Raw genomic sequence first — 11673 nt, 5'->3', positions numbered from 1 at the left:
GCGGGGGGGGGGGGAATCCCTGGTACCAAGGGGAAGAAGAAGAAGAAGAAGAAGGAAAAAAAAAAGAATGATCCTTTAAGAGCAGAATTTCAGGGCTGGGGCTGTAGCTCATTGGTAGAGCACTTGCCTAACATAGTTAAGGACCTGGGTTTGAACCTCACCACTGTCAAAATAATAATCATCATCATCATCATCTGCAGTCACTCAGGATAACCTTGAATGAGGCATTTCTGATAATGCTGTTCCTTTAACAGCATATGGAAGGAAAAAAAGCAATGCAATACAAGATTTATACCAGTGGAGAAACCATATCCGATGCTTCATTTCAAACTGTTTAAGCCAGTGAGAGATTCTTAAAAATACTTGTCTTTGGGCCATACACTAGGGCTAGGTAATAATAAAATAACATAGATTTCCAAAAATATGCTGTTTTTAAAAAATTATTTTCCTATAGGAAAAAATTGTTTTCCTATAAAAATCATTCAAAGTAAGTAATAAATTTTAAACAATAATCTCACATACAAAATTACTATCCCCCCACTCAGATGGAATCTTACTGCAGAGCTCAGAGCACATCACAGATGCTACCTCATCCAATAATTTTTATAGGTTTCCAATGATCTCCATGTTTGTTGCATGGAGGAAAAATAACATTACTATGGACATTCATGCAGTTACAGAAAAGAACAAGTGAAAATTCCTCAAGTGAGTGATAGAAACTTACTTTGCATTCTTTACTTGGGTTTCCAAAAATACTAGCCGAAGAGGCTGTAGCTCATTGCCCTGAGCACTTTGCAGGCATTATCTCATTTACTCATTACATCAATACTGCAAAGTAGAATATTGCCACCATTTTAAAGATAAAAAAACTAAGGCTAAGCAAAGTTGAGGTGGCTGATCAAGATCATAGCTAGTTAAGAGGCAGAACTCGTCAGGAACCTAGTTTATCTAGTCACAAGACTATAGTCTAAAGAAAAATAACAGGGCCAGATCATGGGATTAGGGAAAAGAAGAATTATATTGTACCCTAAGTTGACACAACTATGGTTTTCTCCAGAGTCACTGATTATTGATCAACACAGACAACAACACTGAAAGATTCATATAAACTGTTATTTTACAGGTATCATAAATAAGGGCCCAGAAAAATTAACTTCCATTAGATCTAAACTCAATAGTGTCAACTCTCATGTTTTTTCCATAATACCACGTCACAAAATTGGGATTTAGGGCTGGGACTGTGGCTCATTAGTAGCGCATTGCCTGGCATGTGTGAGGCACTGGGTTTAATTCTCCACATCACACATAAATAAATTAAATAAAGGTCTATCAACATCTTTAAAAAAAACAAAACTGGGATTTAAATGTTCTCTCTACTGAAACATAGAACACAACAGTTTTCTCAGAACATACTTGCGTGACTTTATTTCCTCCAATTCTTTTGTGAGTTTCTCATTTTTTTCTTGAGCCTCATGTAACCGGCGCTTCAGATCACCAATCTCCTCTTGGGCTTCAGATTTAATGTCATTTGCAATGACTACTGCGGTCTGGAGATCAGCTTGAAACTGCCGCCATTCCGCAGATTCTTCCTATATTAAAAACACTAAATGTTTATTTCCAAAAGAGAGCAATGAAGATTTATTTAAAAGCAATAATATTTGTTTGTGATTAAATTGTTATTGTGCACTGTACTCCCAGATGATGATTCATTTTTTTAATCATGGAGAATTGCTATTACCTATTTCTAACAGGCAATGCAACTATTATTAGAGAATTTGTTCTTAATGAGGGAAAAGATTTTCCAGCTAATCTGTCTACTGATGCATCAAGCACTCAGAGTGTTCAATAAATATTAATAATAATAATGTCAAGCCTCCCTTCCTCTGGCAAGTTTCAAAGCAAGTCTTATGAAAAATAAACATCATCCAGAATTTACAGCTTTACCTCTGGAAAGCTCAAGAAGGTATATAAATGGTATGTGAACTATACAGTGAAAAACTATAAATATCCTTACATCAAAAACTAATAGAAAAAAAATCAAAAGTAAAGGAAAAGGAAGAGGAAGCCAGAAGAACAAAACCGAACTCAATATAGGCAGACAAAATTATACAAAGAGGCAGTAAGGAACTGGATGGTCAGTTGCTTCCCACAGTCATGGAGGATGTGGGTGTGGCTGGGTGGGGAAGTATCCCTGGGATATCACCTCCACCAGAGCCACAGCTGGGCCACACCCAAGCCCTCTCATCTCCAAAGCAATTTTCTGACATTATGCAAGTAGCTTGACGCAACGGTGGCGTGACCCAAACTCTGAGATAAGCATTCTCTCCACTCTCCACATCTCAGTAGCAGTGCTATTGGCAAGTTCATCAATCCCATAAATACAGAAAATTCATGAAAAATAGCCTAATTTGGGCCACTTTATAATCAAAATATAACACATTTCCTAAATCCATCTTCCTAAAATTACCATCCACAAATCACTAGTACATTCTTCTACCCCAAATCTAGCACCAATCCCAATTTGAAAGGATGGCATTTGCTTTCTGTCCAAAGCCCAATGGGCCCAATATCACCACTGTATCAAAAACTTAGTGAAGTGATAATGTGGTCAAATTTTAAAAGCTCTGTTTTCTAAAAGATGATATTTTTTTCCATTTTTTTTTTTTTTCTCAGTACTAGAGATTGAACCCAGGGGTGTTCTACTACTGAGCTATATCTCCAGTCCTTTTTATTTTTTAATCTTGAGATAGGGTCTTGTTAAGTTACTCAGGCTGGCCTCAAACTTGTGATCCTCCTGCATCAGCCTCTCAAGTCACTGGGATTACAGGCATGTGCCACCATACCTGGCCATCTAAGAAGATAATTAATACATGAAGATTTATCCTACCCTAAGTCTCCTATGGAGTGTCTTGATTTCTCTTTCCATGTCATGTTTTTGGTCCTGGAGTTTTTTAACTGTATCTGAAAAAAAACCACAAAAGTTGAAATACTGTTAGAGCTGTGTTCAAAAAGAATAATATAAATTATATTCAAAAAAGTTATCTTGTCAAAAAGACTATTTTTACTACAAAATTTTAAAAACAAACAAACAAAAAAGTGTCCTAGGTATTAACCAATAATACTTTCTAAGGAATATATCAAGTTAAAATTACAGTTTCTGGATCACTTCCTTCCTAAGTGTTTTAATTCTAAAACTTTTTAAAAAGTTCACTGAAATCATGTACATTGTTGGCATATAATCAATCAAAACAACACTGGCTGCTATTAAAATGTTAACATTTAAAGTATGCAAGTGTAACTTTCTTTACACATTGGAATAAATTCCAGAAGAATAAATTAGTAAAATTACTTAAATAACAAATTACATAATCCCTAGCAAGCTTCAATTTATTTATTTATTCTTTTTAGATATATATGATAAAGTGTATTTTGACATATTATACATACATGGAGTATAACTTATTCTAATTAGGATCCCATTCTTGTGATTGTACATGATGTGGAGTTTATTGCTGATGTATTCATATATGAACATAGGAAAGTTATGTCTGCTTCATTCTACTATCTTTTCTATTCCTATCCCCTCTCCCTTCCCTGCATTCCCCTTTGGCTGATCCAATGAACTTCTATTCTTTTCGCCCCCTACTCTTATTGTGTGTCAGCATCCACATATTAGGGAGAATATTAGGCTTTTGGGTTTTGGGGATTGTTTTTTTTCACTTAGCATGATAGTCTCTGGTTCCATTCATTTACTGGGAAAATGCAATAATTTCTTTCTCTTTAAGGCTGAGTAATATTCCATTGTGTCTATAATCCACATTTTCTTTATCCATTCATCTGTGGAAGGGCATCTAGGTTGGTTCCATAGCTTATCTATTGTGAATTGAGCTGTTATAAAACATTGATGTGGCTGCATCTCTGTAGAATGTTGATTTTAAATCCTTTGGGAATGGAAAAACTGGGTCAAATGGTGGTTCCATTCCTAGTTTTTTGAGGATTCTTCATACTGCTTTCCAGAGTGGCTATACCAATCTGCAGTTCCACCTGCAATGTACAAGTGTACCTTTTTTCCCACATCCTCACCAACATTTATCATTACTTGTATTCTTGATAATTGCCATTCTGACTAAAGTGAGATGGAATCTCAGTGTAGTTTTAATGGTAGGCCTTTAAAATGAAATAAATATATAAATGTGTAATGGTAGCAGTAAAAAAAAGTAATAGTGAAATCATTACCTAGGATTTTTAAAAAATTATTGATAGAACTACTGATAGTTCTATCTAGTCTACTGATAGAACTACTGATTTTCAGGGTCATTATAGCTGTAGACATTGGTGCTCTGAGTAAATAACATTCTATCCCATTCCTTACACTTAGGAACAGACACAGAAAAATCCTGGCATATAATAATAATAATAAAATCTTCCTCCAGCTAACAAATTACAGCTTTTAATTAATTCCTAAATGAGAATGCTGATGTTTTTTCTTAGATGGCTCATCATATTCCTCATCCCAGTTCTAAGAACTTGCTCTTCTGAGATCTCTGTGACACTGTCTTTTACTTAATGTTGGTACATTTGTGTCCTTCCTTCCTTTCTTCTTCCTCCCTTCCTTTTGTTCTTCCTTTCCTTTCTTTTTCTTTTTTTTTTTTTGGTGGCACTGGGGATTGAATACAGGACATGTGCACGTTAGGCAAGAGTTATACCACAAGCCCTCATACAAGTACTCTACCACTGAGCTACATCCTCAGCCCTGCTATTTTTAAAATGGCATGAATTCATTTCAGTAACAACATGAAAGATTAGAATATTTATAATACTTACATGTGTAACTATTATTATTATAAACATACAAAATGCTATATTTTCTAAAGTTGGATAAAATGTGGGGAAAAAATCAGGCCAAACATTTTGGTAACCAATAGTCAACATCCTCCTATTCGCTACTCCAAAATTATTTAACAAAGTCAAGGCCTATGAAATGAAGTGTTTAAAATTTAGTCATTAATACAACATCTCATAAGTACCAACTTTGTATCAAGCTTTTTTTTTTCCCTAGGTGCTTAAGACATAAAGGAAAAGCTAAATAATCCCCATGTTCTTAGAGACAGAAAGATCAATCTTATGTTAAGCTAGGAAAGGAAGATAATTTATATGCAAAGGATTAAATGTCTCATGTGTCAACTACTTCAAACCTCATTTAACCTAAAAACTGAGATTCAAACAAGCCATCCAGTTTGGTTAATGGTAAAGTGGATACCACCGTGAGTACACATGTTCATTACTCCATTCTCTTCCACCAAAAGTAAGGACTCTGAAACCAGCAAGGGAATTTAAGGCTCCTTGTGACCTACACATGGATGATTTCAGGATTTAGGTGATAGTATCGGACACAGATAAAACAGACTAAAGAAAGAAGCTAAAAACACTAGAGTTATGCCTTTCATTTACACTATATCCATTTATATGCAAGAGATACTTTATTATTAAGACAGACAAGCAAACAAAAAATGTTGCAAGTATAATTTCTCTTGAAATTTGCTAAAAATTGTTTTCCTTTTTTGATGGTCAGAAAGGATATACATACTTATATTTAAACATAATTCAGGCTGGAGTTGTGGATCAGTGGTAGAGCATTTGCCTAGCATGTGTGAGGTACTGGGTTAGATTCTCAGCACTGTATATAAATAAATAAAATAAAGGTCCATTGACAACTAAAAAAAAATTTTTTTAATCTTTGTCTACTGTGATGTGTTCCAGGCTAGAGGTATCATATTTCATTTTTGCTAATCTAAATAAAAAAAATAGTAAACTATAAAAATAAATAAATAAATAAATAAGCATAATTCATAGAAGATAAATGATAGCAAGTCTTACTACAGCTCACTTTTAACATCTAGCAACTTGATCACAGGTTACATTTTAAGGAACATGACCATCTTGGATCATAAAATTCCAATTTCTTTCTTCTGTTCTTATCCAGTTCTCTTTACCAACCTCTACAGTTGTGGCCACAAAATTCACATTCTTACAAGGACATTCTTCCTCTGCTGGTATTACACGTTTATTATTTACACATTTCATTGTTTAATTCCTCTTAAATAGAAGAAAAGCTGGCAGCCAGTTGACATATTTAGACAGAATAAAGTGCACTAAGAGTGTCTCTAGGGAATTTGATTTAAACTTTATGATCATGTTTGTATTTTCCTTTGAAAAATATAAAGTATTAGAAATGACAATACACTTTTTCTCCCTGGAAACAAAGGAATTCATGCTACAGTTATTATCTTTTTTAAAAAATATTTTTTAAATGGAAATAATAGCTTTATTTATTTATTTATTTTTTAATGTGGTGCTGGGGATCAAACTCATCGCCTCACACGTGCTAGGCAATCCCTCTACCACAGAGCCACAAGTTCTTTTCTTTAAGATTTCTTAGCAAAACTAACCTCTAGCATGACAAATGGTCACCCAAGAAGGCAACATTATTTCAACTAGAGAACATCTCCATGCAGTTTTCTTCCTCTTCAAGTTTCCCTAGAGTGAGGACACTGCCATCTACTGTCTTTAATACAAAAGCAACATTTAGTTCTAACAAATAACATAACTATTAAAATCTCCTTGTTTTAAAACTATAAATTACATCTCAATTTTTATTATACTATTTTTATTTTAAAAATCAGGTAAATTGCTATTTTCATGATTAGGCCTATTTGTTCTGAACAATTCTGGCCACTGACCTGCCAGCTTAATAAGAGGTTCATAATCTTTTCACCACCAAGGATTTGTCTTCTCAGACAAATCAAGAGTAATTCACACTGCTCCAGTTATACACTCATCAATCATGCAGATGTTACCAGGAAGCTACCTTAGGCACAGCCTCATCCTGCAATTTTGGGGGACATAAAATAATCAAAGTCTATAAGCAACCTTTTGTGCCCTCCAAATCCCTAGAAAACTCTCAGAGTACTGGCACCAGTGCTTAGTCGGTCTTACACCTGGTTAACACTTCCCACCGAACTCCCGGTATGAATTTTAGAGAAAAGGAAAGGACAAAAGTAACCAGTCTGATAAAAAGACCAGTGGCCGAGGTGGGTAGCATATCGACACAGGGCCACAGCTTTATCTCCAACCCAATATTTCTAATGTGGGAAGAAGAGACAGATAAGTTTCAAATGAATTATATTTTTATTTTGCCCCCTCCCCAAAGTGCATAAAGTTTTGATTTTAGAAGTTACATATATACAATAAAAAGTACAGAAAAGAATAGCAAAATAAAATTGCCCATTATTTGCATTTGGCATATATCCTTCCAGACTACATATTTGTGTGGATGGTATTTTTTAAAGAAAAATGGAATTTTAGTATTTATATTGCCTCATAAGCCTTTGTATTTAGCAGCAGATAATGGACACCTTTATCAATAAATCCAGAACTGCAGCACGATTTGTATGACCACATAGCATTCCATCAATTAAACATGATTTCTTTTAGCAATCTCCTATTAACAGACAGTTTAATAGATTCAGGGTTTTTTTTTTTTTAAGTTATAAATACAGTGAATGTCTTTATATAATTGCTCAGATAGTATCTGAAGGGGAAGAAGTAATGAAAGGCCATTTGAAACTACCAACATGACCTGAATCGGTCCTTTAGAAGATTCTAGCTCAAGCACACATTATCTTTTTTTTTTTTTTTTTTTTTTTTTTGAGAAGACACGAGTTATTAATTTATTATATTATAGAATACACTGAAATCAGCATTTTTAAAGGGATACTATTATATCTGGCTACCATTTTGGTGTAATGCTACATTCTAAACTTTTACTGGCTTTTAAAGATAAAAGCAGCATACACAACTCTCCTATGGCTGGCTTTTTTCATCTTAAGACATTTCCCCATGCTTGTACCCAAAAATTTGCCTCATCTGTCTTCAATGATAAAAGTGAAAGCCACAGTAGAGATGCATTGTGTACATGGTTTATTAACTAGATTGCAACTGTTGAAAATACGCGTAGTTTCCAAATTTTGTGATAATAAGCAACACTGCAGCAAGAATCTATATCCACATAAACATATATGCAAATTTGTAAGAGTGTTTATGAAGGGAACGTTTCTAGAAATAGGTTACTATGTAAGTGTACTATTAACACTTTGATCAATACTCTAAAAAAGCAATCATAATTCTTCCAAAGACACATGAAAGAATCCTTTCCTTTTCCTCTTGCATGTTATCTGCTAAATGAAAACTGGCATCTTGTTTTTACTTTGTATTTCTTTGCTTTTTAGTAAGTTATGCATTTTTACTGACTTATTTATTCATAAACTTTACTTAATGAATTGTCCTATTGATATGTTGATTCTCTTGATACATTTGCTGAAATACATTTCTGTCAATGTTGTTTATTTATGGTACTTATGTGGAACTGAAAATTGCAATTACACAGGGTCAAATATGAGACTTTTTTTTTATGTCTTCTAGGTACTCTTGTCATGTTTAGAAAAGCCCTTCCCACCAAAGAATTACAGAGCTTTCTTCCTCCAGTTTCTTCTACTATCCTTAGCCAGCCCTTGCTTACTACTAGCAAAAGTGCTCAAGTAAAAGAAACCAGATCTGTGTTAGACATGAGGGTCCAGCCCCCATCTCAGGAACTATGAGAGTAGAAAAGATGTTTATACTTAACTCCAACTATGTAAAGAGTATTAGTATGCAAATAGTAAGTGGCTGATAAGTTACCCTGACAATATATAGCCTGACCTGAGATCTCAATGCCACTCTTCTTGAAGATGTCAGTTATCTTTGTTTTCCTGAATTGGGGATAAAGTAATTGACTTTATTCTTTGGACTCAGCTGATCATCATCTTCTCTTTTTTTATTTTTAGTTGTAGATGGACACAATGCCTTTATTTTATTTATTTATTTTTATATGGTGCTGAAGATTGAACTCAGTGCCTCATACATGCATGGCAAGCGCTCTGCCACTAAGCCACAATCCCAGCCCTCAGCTGATCTTCTTTAGTCAGCTTTTTCTCTTAAGACATTAAAATGTCTAATAAGTTCTGGTTGGTACTTCTGGGCTGGGGTTGTGGCTCAGCAGTAGAGCGCCTGTCTAGCATGTTCGAGGCCATGGGTTCGATCCTCAGCACCACATAAAAATAAACAAAATAAAAGTATTGTGTACAACTATGTAAAAAAAATCAGTGACTTCTGCATGTATTTTAATGACTGTGGGAGTCACTGCTCTACTCATAGTCCTCTGCCTCTAATATAGCAACTGGTTAAACACTATGCTGACGACACATCGTTCCCTTCAGGATGTACAAGAGGGATTCAGGTGCTTCAATCAAGATGCTGACTGGTGGATCCATTTCACTGCTGAACCAAACTGCCTTTCCCTTTGTGTGGTTTTCTACTCAAGACCAGACAGCTTGCATTTACTTCAGACACCAGTTCACTTCTCTCTGACACCAAAGTCATGCTTGGAGCCCCGGACCCCCTATTCGCCCACATACAGAAAAGAGTTTGAACCTGGCAGCAGGCAGGGGGCAAATAAGCCTGTATCCTATGGGGGCAGGTACAAGGTTCTAGTACTCCTTTAGCACCACGGCCTGTTCCTACTGCTCTTCCAGTCCCTACTGTCCCTGAGTTGGTGGTGTTAATGCCCCCATTTGCTAAGAACATCATTACTCAAAGCATCAGTGTTCTCCTGGGTGGTAAATTTATCTTTTCTGTTGGATTTCTCCATGTCCCCAATTCTATCTGCTTTTTATATTCCAGAAATTACTCAAAATTTCCTCCCATATCCATAGGACTTCAGGAGAAAAAGGAAGTATATGTGTGATCTTATGTCATCGTCTTGAATTGGAAGTCTTTTGTGTATTTTTACATAAGATCTTTCCAGCTCAAAGTAAAAGTTCTTTGATAGTAAATCCAAGAAACAGTGACAAACACCAAAGGCCAGGTCTATGTAGTGTGGTGCTAATAAGATCTGGGACTCTTAAGTATATGTCTCCAAGCACATGTGTTGTACTATCTGATATTAACTCACAAATCATTAATGCTCTACTCATTTTCTAGTCCTTTTTCTCCCTATCCCTTAGATTGGAAAATGTCTACTGATGTGCTATCAAGTTCACTGACTCCTCCCTATCCCTAATTTATTTAAATGATTCAGTAAATTTTTCATTTCTAAAGTTTTTATTTCTCTACTGAGATGTGCCATTTGCTCATGCTTTACAAGCATATTTTTCTCTACATTCTAGAGTATAATAGCTGCTTTAAAATCCTGTCATCTAATTCTAAAATCAGGAATTAATCTTGGAGTAACTAAAGAGTGACTACTAATATACAGGGTTTACTTTTGGGATGATAAAAAATTCTAAAACTATTTCATGGTAATGTTGTTAAAACATTCCACAGAAGAAAATCTTGATTTCTCAAGTAACACTATTCCCTGTCATTAAGTTGTTATATGACGTGCTGACTTAAATCTATCCCAAATGAGGAATTCTCAAGAAAAACAGGAATGACCTCCCATAAATCTACAGAGATCTAACAAAATATGTAATATGTGAAATTTGTTTAGATCCTGGTTCCTATATTTTAAAAAAGAGCTATAAAAAGACAAATTGAGGGGGGTGGAGCTGGGACTCAGCAGTAGCACACTTGCCTAGCATGTGTGAGGCACTGAGTTCAGTTCTCAGCACCGCCTATAAATAAATAAAAAATAAAGGTCTATCAACAAATACAAAAAAAAAAAAAAAGACAAAATGAGAACAGCTGGAGAAATCTAAACAATCTAAACTAAGGGATTATGGCTTTGCACATGCTAGGCAAGTACTCTATTACTGAGTTATGCCCCCAGACCAATAATTTTTTAAATTTTTTTTTTCAAGGAATTACAAGTCAAAATATTTAGGAGTTAAGAGTCATGAGGTCTACTACTTATGGCCAAATAGTTCAGTTAAACACACACACACCCAAAAGGCAAGCATTGCAAAATGTTAACAATGGTCAAGTATAGACAACAAATAGTAACTATACTATTCTATCGATATCCACACATATAGTAACTGATTCTGTGGCTCAATAGATTTTAAGTCAAGCCTGTATGGTCATTCAATATTTATACATATTTGAACTTTCCATCTCAAGAAGTGGGAAGAGTAGCTATATAGTTAAAAAACATATTCTGGATTTTCAGTCATTTTCTAATGAAAATACAAATAATGTAACAAATTATAAAGCTTTATCTTAGAATCTTAATGATCTAACATTTTTCTAGCCACTGCTCCAACTACCACAAGGTGTCACTCTTTCCACAAATGAAAGACTGCAAGAGAAAAGGTATTTATTAATACTAATGTACTAAATGGACAGTGCACTGAACTTCCATATTAATCTAAAAAATTTAAAGCCTTTTATAAGTTGAATTGGATAAGTCCTGTCAAGTCAAAATACAAACTACATATAAATGCTAGACTAAAAGGTTCTTTAAACTGTAAGATAGGCCTGCAGTTACAGCTCAGTGGTAGAATGTCTGCCTAGCATGTGTGAGGCACTGGGTTTGATGCTCAGCACCACATAAAAAAATAAATAAGGGGCTGGAGATATAGATGTTGGTAGAATGACTGCCTGGTATGCACAAGGCCTGGGTACAATACCAAGCACCAC

General features: G+C 34.8%; 1 protein-coding gene across 1 annotated transcript in view; it reads right to left on the bottom strand.

Annotated features, from left to right (window-relative positions):
* Positions 1-11673, bottom strand: part of Specc1l (sperm antigen with calponin homology and coiled-coil domains 1 like) — a 147747-nt gene that overhangs the window by 81030 nt on the left and 55044 nt on the right. Inside the window, exons 6-7 of the mRNA XM_048784893.1 lie at positions 2888-2961; positions 1414-1589 (exon numbers count right to left, since the gene is read on the bottom strand). Of these exons, the coding sequence (XP_048640850.1) occupies positions 1414-1589; positions 2888-2961 (250 nt within the window). The remainder of the gene's footprint in view (positions 1-1413; positions 1590-2887; positions 2962-11673) is intronic.

Source organism: Marmota marmota, unplaced genomic scaffold, assembly GCF_001458135.2.
Source record: "Marmota marmota marmota unplaced genomic scaffold, marMar, whole genome shotgun sequence".
NCBI lineage: Eukaryota > Metazoa > Chordata > Mammalia > Rodentia > Sciuridae > Marmota > Marmota marmota.
This window is presented reverse-complemented; position numbering and strand designations above follow the sequence as displayed.